The 19,665-nt window shown below is 37.0% G+C and overlaps 1 protein-coding gene across 4 annotated transcripts in view; it reads right to left on the bottom strand.

The window, feature by feature from the left end:
• The window catches only part of ZFPM2 (zinc finger protein, FOG family member 2), a 308,676-nt gene that overhangs the window by 156,055 nt on the left and 132,956 nt on the right, over positions 1 to 19,665 (bottom strand). For all 4 annotated transcript variants that reach the window (XM_038129008.1, XM_038129009.1, XM_038129010.1 and 1 more), the window contains one exon: positions 4,341 to 4,459. In XM_038129008.1, the coding sequence (XP_037984936.1) occupies positions 4,341 to 4,459 (119 nt within the window). The remainder of the gene's footprint in view (positions 1 to 4,340; positions 4,460 to 19,665) is intronic.

The following is a 19,665-nucleotide window of genomic DNA, read 5'->3' as shown; positions in this document are numbered from 1 at the left end:
AACTTGGCAATTGTGCAAACCCACTTTCCTGTTAGACAGGAATCACAAACTAGAAGTCTGATGCACCAAAATATATTTCTATCTGTTTCTGGGTATCCATGAACTAGTGAATTTTCTGTGATGCAGCAAGACACAGATTTGGAGCCTTCACCATCAAGTTGTGTTGTCTTCCATTCTACAGCTGAGTTCTCACCAGCTGTAGACAGCCAGTAGTATTGTTCAAACTCTTCATGGGTCTGTTTGTCTAAACAGCAAGATTATATCTCAAGCCTAATCTGGAAACATGTAGGCATGTTCGTTTTTTAGGCTTGAAAAGATGCATTTAATTTTCTAGGGACTACCCAATTATTATCAAACAGTGGATGGAAAGTGAAAGCAGTGGAAGGAAATGGAAGGCAGCAAACTCCATGCCCAATTGTGCTGACAGATACAAATTGTGCATGCAGCTGAGAGCAGAGGAATTTTGGTAGTTTGGCAAAATTACAGGAACAGATATTTAAAAGTATCTAAATAGGAGGTCTATCGCTTTAAAAATAATAGAAGTATCTATGTCGGTATCTACAAATATTTAAGAATTATATAAGAAGTTCTTAAAGTCAAACTAAAATGAAACTTAAATGCCTAGACAAGTTTTAAGATCCGAGACTCACTTGCTAAAAACAATGTCTTAAGATTTTCCGCTGGCTGCATGCAGATTTTTTTCATCAACAGTAACCGTAATAATAGCATTCCTTATTTCACAATGCAATTGTATGTAATTCCTGACTATTGGCTAAACTCCTAGATGAGAAAAATTAAGAACTTTATTAGTCATTGAGCTCTTTAAAGTCTACCTTTAGTTTGAGTATTCTTCAGTCCTGATGTGGATCTTGCTCTACCATATTTCCCAACAGTGCTGCAACACTGATGATGATACCAACACCTGCTATTCCTCTTGCAATTCTGAACAGCATTAAACTAATTTTCGCTCAAGGTACCCAGTCTTCCACTACTGTGAGATGTGTACTGCTAACATATTTCGAGACAGAAACTTGAAAGATCTAAAACACAATTGACATCTGGCACAGTGACTCAATTAAATATCGTGCTGAATTAATTAACTTGCTCCAACTCATGAGCCAACAGCAGCAAGACCGTATTCAGCAATGCAGCACTGCTGGAAACAAGAAGATATTACATGTACAGGCTGCATTCAGTGCAGAGTGCAAGGGGAATAAGTAAGCTCTGACTGTTACAACACGAATGGATCCTGTGAGGCACTATCACATTGCAATCACAGTATAGTCAGGTAAGATACTTGTAGTCAGACACAAACTGATTTCCCAATAAAGGTAGCAGCTGCAAAAGTTATGATATTTACTCACATAGGGATCCCTGAATTATTCTTTCCTTCCCTCTCTATACAAAAAAATCCATATTAAAACTCTTCTCCAAAAATTTGATGTTTATAGCAGTATAATGTTTGAGGTTGTCATTCAGAAAATAAATAAACTTGTTTTCAGCTCCTCATGTGAAAGTTGGATTGAATTCTAAGGATGTGAGGCTCTACCCAAATGAGCTTCCCAAAACAGATATAACAACCTAAGTAAAGAATCCCAACTCCCCTGATGAACAACAGAGAACATATACAATAGTGAGATAAGTAATCAAATGGGTCAAAAAAACCCCATAAAAAAACCCAGAATAATTTCACTACAAAAAAGATAAAAGAAAACCATGCTGATGTTTCTGATGTAGGAGTTTTGTTGCTTTAACAGCAAATTAAAGTTGCATCAAAAGGTTTGTATTGCTTCACACAGCATTTTAAAGTAACAAATGTAGGATTACAGGAAACATTCGATATTTGGGAGCAAGAAAAAAAAAACTTAGAGAATAACTCAGGTCGGAAGAGATCTTTGGAGGTCATCCAGTCCAAAGTCCTGCTCAAAGCAGGGCAAACTTCAAAGTCAGATGCAACTTCGAAGTTAAATCAGATTGCTCAAGATGATACCCAGTTCAGTTTTGACTTTTTCAAGGAATGGAGTTGCTCAGGGGACAAAACAATATTTCTGAGAACTGAAATTCTGTTTAGAGGAACTTTTTAGATTTCCAAATGTGTCTATATTTGTAGGCAAAACAAAAGTAAAATCTTTCAAGTATTAGTAAAAATAGACTTTATGATTTTTAATTTGACAATAAAAAAAGTATCTTTCCAGTTTAGTGAGAAAAAAGTCCTGAAGATTTTCATCGCACATCTCTCTGAACTATACTGAGAACGCTGTTCTATCCCACTGCAACAAAAAAAATTAAAAGTCCATTCTGCACACTGCTCAATAACCAGTTCATTAAAACCCAACTATCTTAACTAAATGCTTTTGATATAGCAAAAATGGTATTTGCCCAAATTTAAAAAGCAATAAAAGATCTTAAAACATTCCTGTGCTATTAAGGGAGAAGCAAGGTTCTGCTAGGGTTGTGGTTCTACAGCTCCATCAAAAAAAATACAATATGACTGCATGATTGGCTGCTGACATGTTGTAAATGCATTCTAAGAATATCTGATAAAATTTTTAGGGAAGGGACAATCAATACCACCTCCCAAACTTAAACATTATCTGCATGTTGTATATACCTGATGAAGTGGAATTAGTGGACAAAACCAAACTAGCATTTCTCTACAGTATGGATTCTGGAGACACTTTGAGCTACAACATGACTAAGGTTTCTGTTATAGGAAAGGTGATGAAACTAGTTATACTGGGATTCAGAAAATTATTTGAATTACAGGTGATTGTCACATATGACCTTTTATGAAAAACATTTTGAGAATGATGACAGGCCAATAATAAAACAGATGAAGAAATAAAAATTAAATGGATGGAAAAAATGAGACAAGTTCAAATTTTGCAGTTTTTCCTTTCTAACAAATAAGGTGCTTTGACTCTGCAGTACTTCTGAAAATCTATTCTTTATTCAGGTGCCTGAATGGGAAATCTGATCTGGATTGGGAATACTGAACTCTTGGAAACTTAGACGAAGTTCTCATGCCACTTTCTGTAACATTTCTTAGCACCATTTGATGAATAAATTACACTAACGAGTACAAAATAGTAAGATTTTAAATGTCCACTATGTATTATATCTATACTATACTATACTATACTATACTATACTATTTTATATTATGTACTCAGAATAATGCTTCACTCAAATTTTAATATGCGTATTTACAGAAAGTAACATGCATCCTATCCAGTAGCCCTCGGAAAGAGAACTCCGTTACACAGGCATAGGTTCTCCAGGGAGGAGTTGAAGAAAATCAATTTCCCATTTTCTTCCCTGTCCACGCAACCCCTCTGTCACATTGTCCCAGATGATACATCAGCAACTCAGTGCTCCTCACTCTCTTCAGGCCCTCCAAGAGCAGGACAATACCCAGAGCTCGGGAACACTGGGAATCTCAGTTTCTCCATTTGCAGCACTGAGGTGTGTACCCAAAATGCCTGTAATCCCCTCCTGTGAAACTGTCCCACGTGTCTTTAGGCTAAATATATTCAATGCGAGGTCTTTAATAGCAAACAGTGATCCAGCTGCAGATAATGGTTCTTCAGAAGTATCCCACAGGGCAATGCATGTTCCAAGACTGTTTAAACCTTTCTACAGATATTAGTTGTTTCCTTCCTGATATTTTCAGAAAATTAATCTGAACTATACACAAATAATATTGAAGCTTAGACTTAAAACCAACACAAACAAAGATGAAATGAAGACCTAGAAATGACACGATTTTCAGTGCACAGAAGTGAGATCATTGCTTTAAAGTAAAATGGTCGACATACTTTATGTAATCAGAATAAAAAAATGAGGCTAATTGAGAATATATTCTATGACAGGTGTCTTTTGATGCTTTTCAAAAAAATGTGAATTTGATGGAAGATTTTGCTATGTTCAATTACATTAAGGCAAATTCAATTAATTTTATCTTAAAATAATGTAGTTATTTATTTTTGATACATTTTTCTAATATAAATTAGGTATTCAGCAATTAATACTATGAAAAATTTAAAAAGCCATGAAAAAATCAGATATTACTACTGGAACACAACACCTTGGTTCAGCAAACAAGGAAGTGACATTTCCCTTCAGTAAAAGAACAAGTTAAACACTATTAACCTGTGCTCCAAATAACTTCATGTGGATGGTTGCCATAGATGAACAAATTGGAGAAGAGCCAAATACCACTGTCCGCTAAAGCTAACAATGCCTGTTTCCAAACGCTCCGTCTGAGGAGCAATTCAGGCTGTTCCCTGAAGAATGACACGCAGTGTAACAAAGAGAAGCCTCCCGGAGCACCTACATACCAAGGTGTTATTATTCAGATCCATCTTCCCAGTGAAAGGCCCCCATGTTGTTCCGACCGGAAGCTGCTGCCGGCTCTGAATCTTGCGCTCCCCGTCTTTCTGGACCACCTCCAACTCTCCTGCAAACAAAGAAAACAAGCAGTGTTGAGAGTACTTTCACTCATGCCTTGACAACAACCACCTCTCCCTTTGTGTTGGTTTTACAAGCACAGTGTTCTGAGGACCAATATAATGAGAATTAATTATGCGTGTCTGAAAAACAACTGATCTTGTCATCCTGAAAAAAAAAAAAACAAACCTTTTTCCCTTATAATTATATTCAAATTTGGTTCAGAAAGTCCCATTCCTTTCTTGCATCTTTTCACACACATTAGAGTTTGAAAGCAATTTTATTCAGAATAGCATTCCATAAGAGTTCTTAAGAAGTGCTGAGGAAGGGGGAAATGACAGCTGAAAAGAGAGAGTCCAATAGCAGCCACACCTGGTGCATTAACCTCCTTGATGCATTTTGCTGCACAAGATCACATTTTGAAGCATGCAGCAACTAAAATTTTGAGAAAAACAGAATATAGTCATAAAAAATTCCCAACACCTCCAAGATACTACTAAAAGCATTTACTGCAATTACAAAAATGATTTTGAACTGAGATTTTGCAGGCAGTAACGTTTCAGAATTAAACAAAAAATAATGTTAATTGTTAGCCTAATGTTATAGGACAAAATAAGTAAAAGCAATGGGAAAGCTGTATGATGAATTTTTTTTAGTGCATCATGATTTTTACTGCATGATAAATTTTAAATGAATTTTATTTTTGAAAGCAAAGACTTCAAAAGAAACCATTTAAAAGAGAATTTTTTGCTTTAGCTCACCTTAACTTTTCTGGATTTTTCAGTAAATAGAAAGAATAACACAATTCATCATTCTCATGGAGGGAAAAATAAAATTCAATAACCACCTTTCCCACCCCATATTTATTTCATTTTATTTCAAGATTAAAAAACTAGACTAGACAACTCTTCTTCAAAACCAGTCTCTTCACTAAGACTAGTTTTTATGAACAAATGTTTCATTTAAAAATACATCAACATGTTATATTTATATACACAATTTCTAACACTATCTTCTAAATAAATTCTGGTTTCAGACTTTCATAGGGATACAACAGAACAATGGCAGGCTGATCTGTACTTTTCCTGTTAGATGTTTGACTGCTTTTTTCCATGCTCTTGCGCTTCCAAGCTTTGCCCTTCCTGAAGGTAGGCAAAAAAATCTGTTGTTCTCAGGAGCAGCAGAGCTCACCTCCACTTCGCTAAAGCCATGATTTTTTTCATGATTTGTTTTCCATGACTGCTAAAGCCCCTTGCTCCCTTTCCATACCAAACAGATGCAGCAGTGATTCCTGTGTTTCACATCAGCACGTCTCAAGAACTCCACCCCAAATAAGGATGGTGCTTTTCCACAAACAGAGCAAAATCCAACTGTGCAAGGAGTCAATTCGTCCCAGATTTAGAACTGGTGGTTGTTGTGAAATGAACCTTGGGCAGAAGGAAGTGAGTAACTCCTCCTGGCTCACAGGCAGCCTCCACAGACTTCCCCCAGCTAAACATTCCCCTGGATGCCTGGATTTACATTGCAGTCAGGCTGCAAAGCTTTTGCTTGTCCACAGGGGTTAATCTTGACCATCTTCCAAAGAGAAGATCTGGCTCCAGCTTCCACTTTCAAGCACAGAAATATAAATTTCACCTCTGAGTGTTGCAGATTACAGAACTACTCTACGTAAAATCGTGCATCAGATCCTTCCTGCAAACTGGAACAAATCTAGGAAATAGAGCTGTATTGGTTTACAAAAGCTTCTCCGTATGTGGGTGAGTCCTCATCATGACAGTGTTATGACATTTCAAGAGACAGTAAGTGAGCAGGAAAGCTTATGGATTAATTACATCTAATTTACACATGTGACATATATGCGTCCGAACAGAAAAAAAAACCCCAAACAACCATAAAAACATTTTTTCCTTCTCACAGTCACATTGTTACAAATTGTATTAGCTTTAAAAATCTCTTTATATGTTAATTACGGAAGAGAGAAATTGCAAAGTAACATGTTTATCACTTAGCCATACTGCAGCATTTTCTCTCCACATAGAGATGAAAACTGCAGAATTTGCTTGCCTTTACACACTAAAAAACAGCCATGTCTATGGACATGTCACATTTAACTGATACCAGAGGAATCATGAGAATCTTTGAAAACCCTTTTAAAAAATAATTCAGCCTCCCTTTCTGCCACTGACATTTTTCATTTGAAAAGGGTTCAGACACAGTCAAACAGTGACTCCTTATCTGTACCTGTGGATTTACAAGCAGGCCTGTCTTTTAATGGATTAAGAACGACAAACTTAGGGCAGATCAACCACTGATATCCAAAAAGCTACCAAAGTTTTAAGGTACACATCATTACACATTATATTTTAAATAAAATTAATAATATGAATCTTATACCTGATAGGTAGTTCAGATTTGAGGCTAGCATAAGAACAAGCATTTTTTTTTTCCAAATATATTTTTTCCCTTCTGTTGATAATTAAATAAGGTACTATGGATTCTATCTCTTATTCTCTTTTGTTACAGTTCTAAGCTGTAGTTCAGGCAATATTCAATATATATGAATACTTTGAAATGTACTGCCTGTGGAGTAACATCATGCTGAGTTGTACTGAAAACTGCCATGTTTCCCCACCCACTTAGAACATCGTGAAAGAGGAGTAGATTGCAGACAGGGTAACAAAATGTTTTGCTGCAAAACCTTTCTGTTTCTCTTCATTGCAATTCTCCAAAAAAGATACATTTCCCTCTTGTCACCATGACCAGCAGCCATTTTAATGCTATGGGTGAATGTCAGAGTTGGGAAGGACAATCTGCTTGCATTTTTAGACAAAACTAGACAATCTGGTTCTGCTTATACAAGATGCAGCACATCACAATTTAGTCCTTGGCAAAGACTTTTTTTTTTTTAAATCTGAATATCTTTGGTTTTTTAAGAGGAAAAAAAAAATACCACTGCCTGCAACTTCTCTGCATTTATTTCCAACATTTTTCCCCTCTGAAATTTCCTATTTGGTGAATGGTACCACAACTGCAGCACACAGAGAGTCATTGATAAGCTGCAGCTGTCCCCTGCTTACTGCTGACTTCCCACAGGGATGCTGGTTTAACTGCCATACCTGTGGCCCTGTGTAATGTGTGACTTCAAGGGTGTTTGCTGGAAAATGAGAACCTCACCCTGTGACTCTTAATTAAAAGGGTTTGAAAAATGTGTCAGCAAGACAAGATTTTCCTCTTCAGCCCCAGAGTAAGTTCAGGTGTAAATCTGAAGTGCTCTCTACAGCTACCATCCCCTGCACAACTGCTCAGAATCTTCACAGATTACATCAGGAGAAGGAAGAGGATCTGAGACTTCATTGCTATATCAGCACTCACAGTAAGAAGTGTAAAGACTCAGCTGGTACTGACTCTTCACACATAGTTGTCCATGGAAATTCCAACATGTGGGGAGGAAAAGAAAAGAAAAGATGAAAAGCTGCTGCAGCCTTCTTTAATCCATGTTCAAACCCAAAGGAAGCAGAAAATTCTGTGCCAAACACTGTTAGGCGCCTCAAGTAATCAGCAATTGCAACAGACCATCTCAGCACTGAATATAAGTTCCTTCCCATAACAGCAAATTATAACAGAACTCCTCCCTGCCCCCAATAAAATATGTGATATACTCATGATTTCCACGCAAAGTAGAGAAGCAGTTTTACTCTCTTCATCCCAGACTTGTCAGCTCTCCAACTGAAAAGGACAGCAAGAAGTATGACAGAAGCAGCACTAAGAAATATAAGTAGAGAGGAAGGGATTCTCTGCTTTTAGTTCTTATGAGTAAGGTAAAAAAAAAATTACTTAAGAGACTTTTCATTTAGTGATATTTACTTGCCCTTTCCTTGCTATGGAGCAAGTGTTTTTTTGGGTTTTTTTCCCCCCGCTTGTTCTTCAGGAACACATTTATTTCCAGCTTGCTGAGTAAGTTTATACAAAATATTTGAGACACATAGTATGGGCTAATCAATTTTGGTAAAAGATAATGCTGTTAGTGCTGTGGGCTGTTTCTCTTATCTTGTTGATGTAGCATACTTTTAAAGTCTGTGATTACTCAAAGACTTATGATAGCTGCACTGTAAAAGAAGCCTCAAGTCATGACTCACTAGTACAGCTATAAAACATCCCATGGCTTTTAAGATATTAGGCCACCTTGGTGGCTAGGAAACCAGAATGAAAGGACTCAATTTAGGATTTTTTTCATACATGCATATATTGTTTCAGGCATGCCATGCAGGGCTTTCATTAAACAGAAGGTAGAGAGGTCAGTTTAGCTCTGTATTCTTTTACAGCACAACCAGGATCATTTAAAAAAACTCTCCCCAAAATACAGAGTGCACAGGAATCCAACAGGAGCTTTTGGCCCTTAACAGGATTTGACCACAGTCAGACTAGCAGAAAAATTCAACTATATATAGTATTTCTGAAACAAAACAATACTGGCTTTCATCTATCTACCCACATTCTGGAGTAAGAAACCAAGGAGTATATATCTGAAGGTGAACGATGAACAGGTTTTGTGGGACATAAGGAGAATTACATTCAGAAATAACTGTATCCAGATTCATATGCATTTAAGACTTCTAAGCAAGTCACTCATAGCATTGGGCAGTTGTTTTTGGGTTTTTTTCTTAATTTAAAATAGTTTTCTAAGTGGAGTAATTTCAAAACAATGAGTAAGCTCTTCCTCTGCTACAATTAAGAGACTGGTTGTTTGACATCATGGGGCTCTACCAATTTCCACAAGCAAATGGCTCCTTCTTCACATATTTCCAGTCCACAGCCACCTGGCTCTCTAATGAGTATTTCTGCATGGCAGAGAAATTGTGTATGTTGTACTTTCAAACGAGGACTGCTCTGAAGTCAGAGAGAGCTTGTTAAAAACATTCTCAGTTCTTCAGCGCTGCCCAACCCAGAACCCAGTATCTGCCTGCCATCCTATACGCACAGGAAAAATCTGCAATTAGTATTTGGCTGGTGACTGCTGCCATTATAACAAACTAATATGTGTAGGTCTGCACATAGCAATTCACTGATAGTGGAGAACTATCCCATTTCCACTTCTGTGATTCTTAATAAGGTAGGTCCAATATTCAGTGTTCACACACTTGTTTGGCAGACATAAAGCGCATTATTGAGATACTTCCTGTAAATTCTCCTCTCTCAATTTTCAAGTCTCTGAGACATAACACACACTAAACTACAGTTTTGAACATAAACTTGAAATACGACATTCTCAATTCAAGTACTCCAGTCAAACCCTGATAAATCAGGCTGGCCATGCAGTGATCTTATCCCTTCTGACTCTTTAATAAATCGAACCTTGTAAGTTCACGCTGTTGGAAGTTGTCACTAAATGAAATTGTGACCTTATCCGATGCGTGAACTTATCCTGCTGACAACTACATTTATTGTACGGATAAGCATAAGGGAAAAAAAAAGAGGCTTTCGATAATTGTGATCTTACCCATATGCAACTCTAACAGATGGGATCTTTTTGATGTTCCATTTAATGATTTGTCTATGATGAGCCTCTACTCGGAGAAAAAAATAAATGTTCTTCATAGGTAAGTGGTAGGGGAACTGGTAAACCGTAAGAAAAGTGCACAAAGAGGAGTAGCTGACAGCAGAGAGTCAAAAGCTATTAGCTTAACACAAAGAGCTTTGAATTAGCTGGTAATTGCACTGGAAAAGATAACGTAATGGAAATGGTGAAACAGTAACATTCCCTTTCCACAGGACTCATTCAGTAGCCCAAAATCCAGAAACAAATAACTGTGACTCTGAGGCAGTAAGCCAAAATATGCTGTGACTCTGAGGCAGTAACCCAAAATATGGCCCTTCCTGATGAATGAACTAATCAATGGGTGAATGAATGAACAAATTTTCTTCCAGCACTGACTAGATGCTTGCCTCTGTTACTGTGGAAGAATATTAGGTAACAGCCAATTAATAGAATCATATAATAGGAGTTTGAATAGCGTTGGAAGGGACCCTTTAAGGTAATCTAGTTCTACCTTCCTCTACCAAGAAGGGTCATTTTCAATTAGATCAAGTCATTCAGAGCCTTTTTCAACCTGACCTTGAATGTTTCTAGGGATGGGACATCTACCACCTCTCTGGGCAACCTGTTCCAGCATCTCACCACCTTCAATTTAAAAATCCCTCAAAACGGCAAAGCAGCTCACATTACTGTGTTTGTCAGGGATTTAACACACATCATGTTACCTAATTCTCACCGTGGACAATACTGTACTCATTCTGCAGTCAGTGCACTGACTCCAGAGCGAGACAACCTGGGTGGTGTCAGGGCACAGTCTGATTTGCAGCACTACAAGTCTACTGGAGGATACAAAAATTCTAGTTATCTTACAAGGAAGATATATACATATGCGACAAATTCACACTGAGTACAAGCAGTAATGGTCTACATTACAGTCAGTCTTTGAAAGAAATGTTATAATTTGCTTTGCTACAAAAACAGCATTCTCAGGGGTCTTGGCAAAACCAGAGGTTATTTAGGTTGTCCACAAGCAACGGAAAAACTTAATTTTGCTTCCCAAAAGATGAGGCAGGACAGTGTTAGGACAAGAAAGATAGAAGGAGGAACAGATTCGGGACTGAAAACTGAGAAAACAGCTCTGGATTGGAGTCACCCTGGAGGGAGGGCTGCTATTCTGTTGCCACTGAGGTGGTGGAGGGCTTCTGAACATAGCATCCTTTTTTCTTTTCTGAAGTTATTGCCACCCACCAGCAGCTCCTTCCCCCAGCCCTGATCCTTCATGTATACATCCCACTTAAGGAACAGAGTTTAACAAATCTCAACCATGAGGGAAGTAGACACAAGAATAGGCCAGAGGTACTTGTGGCTCTCACCTACTGATCTCCTTTGTCTTTGCTTAGAAGAAGGTCTAGATAGCAAAGACCATGCAGGAGAAGCTGCCACAAGCTGCTTCATGCTTAACTCAGCTGCCTAACATTGCTGCATCTTGACAATACTCCCACAGGGCAGCTGTGCACTCTAGGTAAGGATGACAAATGAAAAGCCTTCTCCGTTTTCTATAACAAAAAAACTTGCTGCTCCCTACCTTTCTTTAGAGCCCTGAAAGTCAGAAGCAGAGTTTCGTTATCTCTTCTACCTGCTGCTAGTACTGCAAATGGCAGAGAGTGCAGGTGCTATCCTTATCTGCAACAGCACTGTCCTACATCAGGCAATAAAGGGAAGGAACAAATATTGTGCAAGTGAGGACAGGGAAAGCCTAGGTAAAGATTTTCAGAGAAAAGAAGACCACAGAAGTATGATGAGGGGGCAGGGAGAGAGGGCAGAAATAAATTTAAGAAACAAAGCAAGAGAGAAGTCATCTAGGGAAACAGCCATCTGAAGACTCAAGTTGGGTCTGATGAGGACACAAAGACAGCATCTGGAAAAAGAGGATTATAAGATATTCAAGAAAATTGGGATACAGAAAACTTGCCAAAGTGAGAGAACAAACATCCATCTCCAAATCTGAAACACAAGAGAAGTGCATGAATTGCCATTCAGAATTAGAATGCAAACACTACTATTTTCTAGCCAAGGCATCTGTGCTATTACAGTGCTTAATTCATAAGCTAAATCACTAAAATAAAATATACTTCTTCTGATTTCTCATTGTTCAGCTGAACTCTGGCTAAACTGAAAAACTGAAGTGTGTGTACACTGCACCCAGAGATGTGATTTCACTTGACATTTGGTCAAACCCATTCTCTACATCCAAGTAGCCAGATCACCATGTGCACCATAAAACATTTTTGAGAAAAAGTTTCATTACTGGTTATCTAGTTTACACCAGGCTCCAGGTATGCCCATGACACTAACTGGTTTATGTGGCCTCAGGTATGGGTACACAAACTGCTTCAGATTTACAACTGAAATACACAGCTAACTTCATTGATGCAAATGTGCACTATGTTTTGCAGCACAAACTTAGTATTCAGAGAATAGAGTGTCAAAAGAAGTGACCGACACTTCTAAAATTCTCTGATATTTTTAGCACTCTATTTGATTCTGTTACTTACATAAAATAAATACAAAAGAAAAAAGTTACCATCTTACAGTACCTCACACTCCTGTAATCTACAGAATTTAGGAGCACAGGATTGCATCCCAGATTAGAAAAACACAGACCTATGGGGAAGAACATTCTCTGCACCAATTTGAAATGACAATGCTTATTCTACATTTGGGGGGAACTGGAAAGGAAGGCAATTAATTGAATAAATGTTAATAGCACATAAATTGAGTAGCTACTAAAGAAATGGAAATGGCAAACAAAATAATAATTTTTCGTCACATATGCCATCAAAATAATTTTTAAGGTGTAAGGTGAACTAAAAGTTCTGTTTTTTTCCCCTGGAAGTCAGAAAGGAGGGAGCACCTAATGAACATGGTTGCTAGAATTTGATTAGATTTTTAGATTTTTACACAGCTCTATAGACTTTTCCTTTATTTGGACTGCTTCACTAAACTTACAGAAACATGGTCAAAGAAAAAAAAAAGGGACAGAAGTAGCAAGAAAAATGGATATTAATTATAATTATAAATATATTATATATTATATATTATATATTATTATATAAATATATTTACTAATATATGCTAACAATACCAAAGGTTTGTTCACTTGCTTTAGAGTCACATTCCACATATTAAAGCAAATACTGTGTTTATATCAGCATCTAGTCTACAGATAGAGGCAAAATAAACCCAGCCATCATGGCAAAATCCTGATCCTAAAATGAAATAACAAGAAAAGATCTTTAGTTTTCAAGTCGACTAACTACAAGGACAATTTACCCCTCTGTTTTCTAACTCCACATCTCATAAAAGAAGAAAAGAAATTGGTTTTTTTTTTTTGTTTTGTTTTCCTCAATACTTTTCCATCTTCGAGTAGTTCAAGAGGTTTGTTACTGCCTCCATATGTTGAGGTAAACCTGGAGTAGAAGTACTTGCAAAAATACAGAAAAAAAAAAATCCCCAAAGCCAACCAGTGTAGCTAAAGAGCCCTAACTGCAATTCTCTATGAGAGGAATAGTGCAAACTGCATTCTCCCATGGACAGTCCATAGCGGCAAACATGATTCCCACAGACCCAGTAGGCACAGACCCAGTGGCTGAGCAGGTTCTTCATCCCAGCTATTTGTAGCTTGCACAGCTCTGCTCCCTTTCTCTCCATCATGAATACACAGGATACCGAAATGCCAGACTTGGCAAGAGCAGGCTGACAATATTACTGAAGAAGGTTTTCTTGATAAGATCATCATCTGTTTCTGGATACTCCTGGGTATGCTCCCTTCCTCAGCAGAGGAACAGCAGCCCCTGATAAATGTCCCTTTGTGTGCAGATTCTCCCCGATATATGCAAAACATTTCAGTTCTGAGTCTGTCTGCTTTTTCTTTGCTTCATATAGCTGAAATACACTTAGAGGTTTATGAAGCACTGTATGTAAGACAATAGAAAATGGGCACAAATGAAAATACAGCTCACATAACTCAGACTGAAGTTTTTTTCTGACATAGTTGCTATTCTGCATGGGAGAAAATCTAACATTTCACCATCACCTGCACCAATTTTCCCTAGGACTTTTTGGAATCCTTTTAGCTGGAAGATGCTAACTTTTATTTTTTCTTAACAGTATTATTTACACAAGTATATATGATAGTTATATAAAATAAATCACAGACATTTGCAAGTTTACCCAATTGTTGGATTTCTTTTTTACATGGAAAAAATGAAAAATAACTATGCAGCCTGTGCTGCCAGTGAATATAAAAAACTACTGAAGTTAACTTAGTATGAAGACTGATGTATTCATATTTATGTAATTAAATATATTACATGAGCAAAAATGTTTTGAAAAGTATTTTTTTTACTCTAAAAGCAAAGCAATGAGATCATCTCTGACCGTATCTGTGGTGTCTTCTCAGTTTACAGTACTTATGCTTAGAGATAGAAGGATCCATTTTCATCTCTCATTTGTGTAACAGCAGATAAGTTATTTGCTTTCTATCAGATATGAACACCCAGAGCTGTGAAGCCACTGCTTGGACACCAATATCTAGCTAAAAGTATGTGAGCCAAACTGCCCAAATGTCTTGCAAAAGAAGCAGATGCTTTAATATTATTTTCCTATTTCCTTTCAATGTTTCCAACAAAATTCTGAGAGTACAAAGAAAAAAGACAAAAACCTCAGTAAAGACTCCAATCTATCAGTATTTAGTGTAACCATCGAAAAGATCTAGTTATTGTTGAGATTAGCAAAGTGAGAGGGAGACGGGGACAAAGGGAGATTGAATGCTATGCTCCACTGCATGCATGCAATATATAGTCACATCCATTATAAATGCAATTTATATGAAAAGCAACATTATTATAAATAGAGATAAATGTAGTATAACTATAATGTACAATATCAAGATTCAAATTAATAATTCCTTTGCACTTGCTGAGGATGGCCATGCATACCAGACACACGGCTGTGCACTGCTCCAGCACTCATGAGTTATGTGCTCATCTACATCTTCTGTGATCAAGTACCAGCAGTGACCAGCACCGCTTTTTAACACGGTGCCAGACAGGAACTGACTGTTGGGTTTGGACATGGACCAGAGTATCCTTCAGTGCCTCAGCCTGGACTATCACACTGCCTCCACATGCACCTACATCTTAGCATAGCCCAGACTTTGAAGCTGATATAAAGAGTGATGCTCACTTATACAGCAGACTTATAACTTAGAGTGAAATAAACCCTTGAACAGAGATTGAGCACAAGTCCTGTGCACTGCCTAAATCCTACTCTGGGGCTTACATAAGACTTAAGTAGAATACTGGTCTTGTGGCAGCCTTCTGTACAGGAATGATCTTGACCTTCATATGAGTAAGTCTCAGGGACATCATATGTGTAAAGCATATCCCAAATTGCCTTGCCCTTACCACCCTCCCTTTTACAAGCACGGGCTTTGAACACCCCATTGCTGCTGGGACAGATGCAGAGACTGGGGAGCCTGAGGAAGAGCCAGCACTGGCACATGTTCTGGGGCAGTAGCATGCAGATTGACTGTCTTTCTCCTGAAGAATGACCTCTTGAGACTGACTCTTCACAGCTTGGACTTTACATCTGTAAACCATGACTGAGAGCAAGTTAACATACTCCATGGCCTTACTAGAAATTTCAGCCTAAGTAAGAAACTCAGGGTCTCAGAGGAAGTCAGTGCTAGAGACAGGAGCCCTAACTTTCCCTGACAGTTGCAATCACTGCTTCTGAAAACACAATACTTAAAATAAACTGATTATTTTGAAGAAGTAGGAAAGTATTTTTGGCAAAACATAGTCATGATACATACAGTGTCAACAGTGATCTAAAGACTTATAATTCAAAATACATCTGGGGTACAGAATTATTTTGTCATTGAAGCCTTAAAATCATCCCTATATTATGATGTTTTAAAAATACTAATGTCAATTTTTAACAGCTTCTTATTATTCTGCAATGGCGACTTACTGTAAGAATATAAGAAGTATAGCCTATTATTAAATATATAGAGTTAAAAAGGATAAGTACATATGAAATGATCATATTGAAAAAGATGCAGTTTGGAATCTTTATTCCCCTGATAATAAAATCAGCACTTCACAAAATCATGTGGAATAGCATAAAAATTCCCCTAAAAATATTGGCTCCTCTCTACCTCCCCATTAAAAAAAAATCACATGCATCAATGCAAAGAGAAAATTTCTATTTTAACTGTGACGATTCCTTTGATGTACATAAATACTTTTCAACTTAACAATTCCTTTTTGATAGGCACAGACAATTTGCTGTAAAAGGAATCTTGGAGAAAGACAGCTTGATTCTCCCAGGTTTTTCCCCCCATATGTTTTCATCTCAATTAAAAAAGTACATTAACAGGATACACAATGCATTAGCTTAAAGGAATAGAATATCTAGAGAAACAAATCCTACTTTTACATAACCAATGTTGCAGTCAGTGGTTTTAAAAAACAAGCCTTTCAGTATCTGAAAAAGCTTGAACTTCCATGCAGGAGCTGGAACCGCTCTTTTTTATATTCCAGTACCTCTCCATAAAAGCCAGCTTCCTACCCATCTCCTGGACCCTGCTTCCTTGGGCAGTTCAGCTGCCACTTGCCCTTCCCCTGTGGCCCTCAGTCCTCCTCCTCAGTACTGTGTCATACCCAAGCTCCCAGCAACTGCCTCCAACAATGTCCAGAAGCAAATGTCAGAAAAAACACCAGCAGTGAGACACTCCTGAAGGAGAGCAGTATGATCTCCTTCACACAACTGATTTATAACCTTCTGTCTTCCCCCTATTGATCACAGATCATCTGCCAGTCAAGTCTAAGCTGAAACTAGATACCTTCAAGTTACAGCAGAAGCGTTAAGGTCACAATGAAACAAACGAAAACTCCATGTTCGTAAACTTCATACTGATGTAAAGTGAATAAACATGAAAGTATTGGAGGAAATAATACTATACCTGGAGGAAAATTGCATACTATGCTCTATACAAGTTTTAAATTTTTTTCACACTTTTTGTAAATATTTATAAGTATGTTAGAATCCTAAATCAATAAGATAATTTCATACAAAAAAAATCTTTATGGCTGGGTGGTAACATTAGCACCTTAACTTACTCATGTGTGAGAATATATACATAAATAAGCCCACACAGCTTACAAAGTCTTCCACTTTGCCAAATATAGCCATGATATGTTTTGGTACTTTCTGTATTCTTATGCTGTCTTCTCCTCTTGACAATCAATAAAAAAATACTGAAAATTACTTTCTTAAATGAGAGACAGATATTCAAAAGCCAGTACCAAAGTACAAACAAGTAGCTCAAGACTTTGCAAGTACTTTCCCATACATATCATAATAACAGTTCCAAGAAACTATCAAATAAAGAAAATGCACAGACTTTTAGAGAAGGCCAGTTTTGCAGCAAACATTTTAGTTTTAATCTTTGAAAGATCTGGGCTTGGTAAATTGGATCTAAGCCTACCTCCTATGAGACATCCAATATCACTCATCTCTCTCTGTAACTCTGGAAGTAATGATAATTCCTTTCTCCCACCTTTTATTGACTTGTCTTTTTAAATAGCATGCAATCCAGAGTGTGGACTGTAACTGTGTTTGCATATATAGACATACATATAAAAAATGTAAAACAGATACTCAGATATACATGATTGATAGATAGATAGACAGACAAGTATTTATTTATCTACAAAGCATAGTATCCAGCACAAAAGGATCTATGTCAGTAGAAACCAGCGGCTTCTACATGATACTGTAATCCACACAGCAAAAAAGTAACAAACCTTGGCATTCTGAAAGGAATTCCCTTTTCAAATATTCTGAATCTTTTTTTGTCTTTGGAAAGTAGGCTTGCAAGTGGGGGTTGATTATGTTTCTGATATGTACTCCATATCACTTTTTGGAGCAGTTAAAAGAAGCTCAGTCACTGTACTCTCTGACTAACAGGAAAAGATAACCAGAGAGAAAAACTGGTTTCAAATATAGTACTTGATGGTTAAGGTCTTTGCTTTAATTTGATTTTAGAATTTATCTAAATTCAAGCATTGCTTGCTTTTACTCTTGAAATTATTGCAATCCAAAAATTTAGGTAGGTGAGAAAATATTTATTTATATATTGCTTTATATCCCTTAGATACACTCAACAAAAGAGCAAATGCTTTGAAATGCTGAGTTCAGTTCCAAAATATTCTAGGTAACACAAGAAAGTAAACCATTTATTCCCTTCTTACCTGCCACCAAAGTACACAGAGAACACCTTTTCTAATAAATTGTCATCTTCCTAGAAATATTTACAACAATTAAAATAACTTCAATTTGAGTGGTAGCTGACTCTTCAGTACCATTCCAGGACAAATGTGTCATCTCTTTTTACCTTCTTGGATCCAAAGAGTTTTACAATCATGCATCATTCTTCCACTTTTTTCACAATCACCCACTTAAGCAACTCCTGACACTTAAACACTAGCACTGTATGCAATAAAATTGCTGTTCCTTCTTGTCACACACAAATGAAATAAAACCCCCAACAGCAAATCAATGTCTGCACTTTTGAATGAGTATAATTTTAGTAGGAAGAAGCAGTGAAATCAATACAAAGATTGCAAGCAGAAGCTTTAGGTTTGTCAGTCCTTTCCAGTGGCTGCTTACATTTTGCACTTTTCATAGAGTACTTAGAAGAATAAAATAATTCTCTTTGAAAGCTACAACACAGACCACACAACTACCATATCAACAGCACACTTCAGTGTGCTTCTAGAAAGCTTTAAGTATTCTCAGGGAGAAACAGAGGCATCACATCTCACCTGTCCTACACCACGAGAGCTTGGTATAAATAGTGTAGAATTTAAAAGCACTACACAATAAAGATACCAGTGTCTGACAAAACCATTATTTCACTGAGAGGTATGATACTTCCCTCCAAAAGGCAATAAAAAGTAAATTCTACACTGCACTGTACATAAAGAACAGTTAAAATGAAAAATTAGTTGTATGACAACTCATGTTGTTAACAATATAGGCAGATCAAGATAAGTGGGTGGATTTGGATCATCATCAGAAGACACAAGGCCATATTTGCCAGTCTATTATGTCATGTTTCTTGAATTCATGATCCTAGGAGTGCAATAACTTTTTATGACATGATGGAGAAGTTACATTTTATACATGCTCCAAATACCCAGGCAAGATAAATGAATTAAACTCAGCAACCATATTGTATTTTTTAAATGTTACTGGGCAATATAGCATATGGATAATTCTGAAGTCTAAAGCATATAAATCATCATAAAATAGCAATGAAAAGCACACTGTGACAGCCAGACAACTTGCATCAAATTAATCCCTACCTTTGTAAAACAAAAAAGTAGGAAATATGAGAAATATAAGAAAATTATGGTAAAGAGATTGCTTGTTAAGTCAATGGAGAGCACAGCACCAAAATCACACACAATATTTCTGGAACTGATGATAGACTTGAAATCCTATCCTCTTCCTAAAATGGGTCATCCCATTCACAAGGGCCATACCATTTTAGAAGCAAAGGCTATTTACATTTCCTGTCAAACACTCCTACTCAAAACACATATTAAAAA

Source organism: Motacilla alba, chromosome 2 (genome assembly GCF_015832195.1).
Source record: "Motacilla alba alba isolate MOTALB_02 chromosome 2, Motacilla_alba_V1.0_pri, whole genome shotgun sequence".
Classification (NCBI taxonomy): domain Eukaryota; kingdom Metazoa; phylum Chordata; class Aves; order Passeriformes; family Motacillidae; genus Motacilla; species Motacilla alba.
Note: the sequence above shows the minus strand (reverse complement) of the source record. Positions and strands in the feature narration are given on the sequence as shown.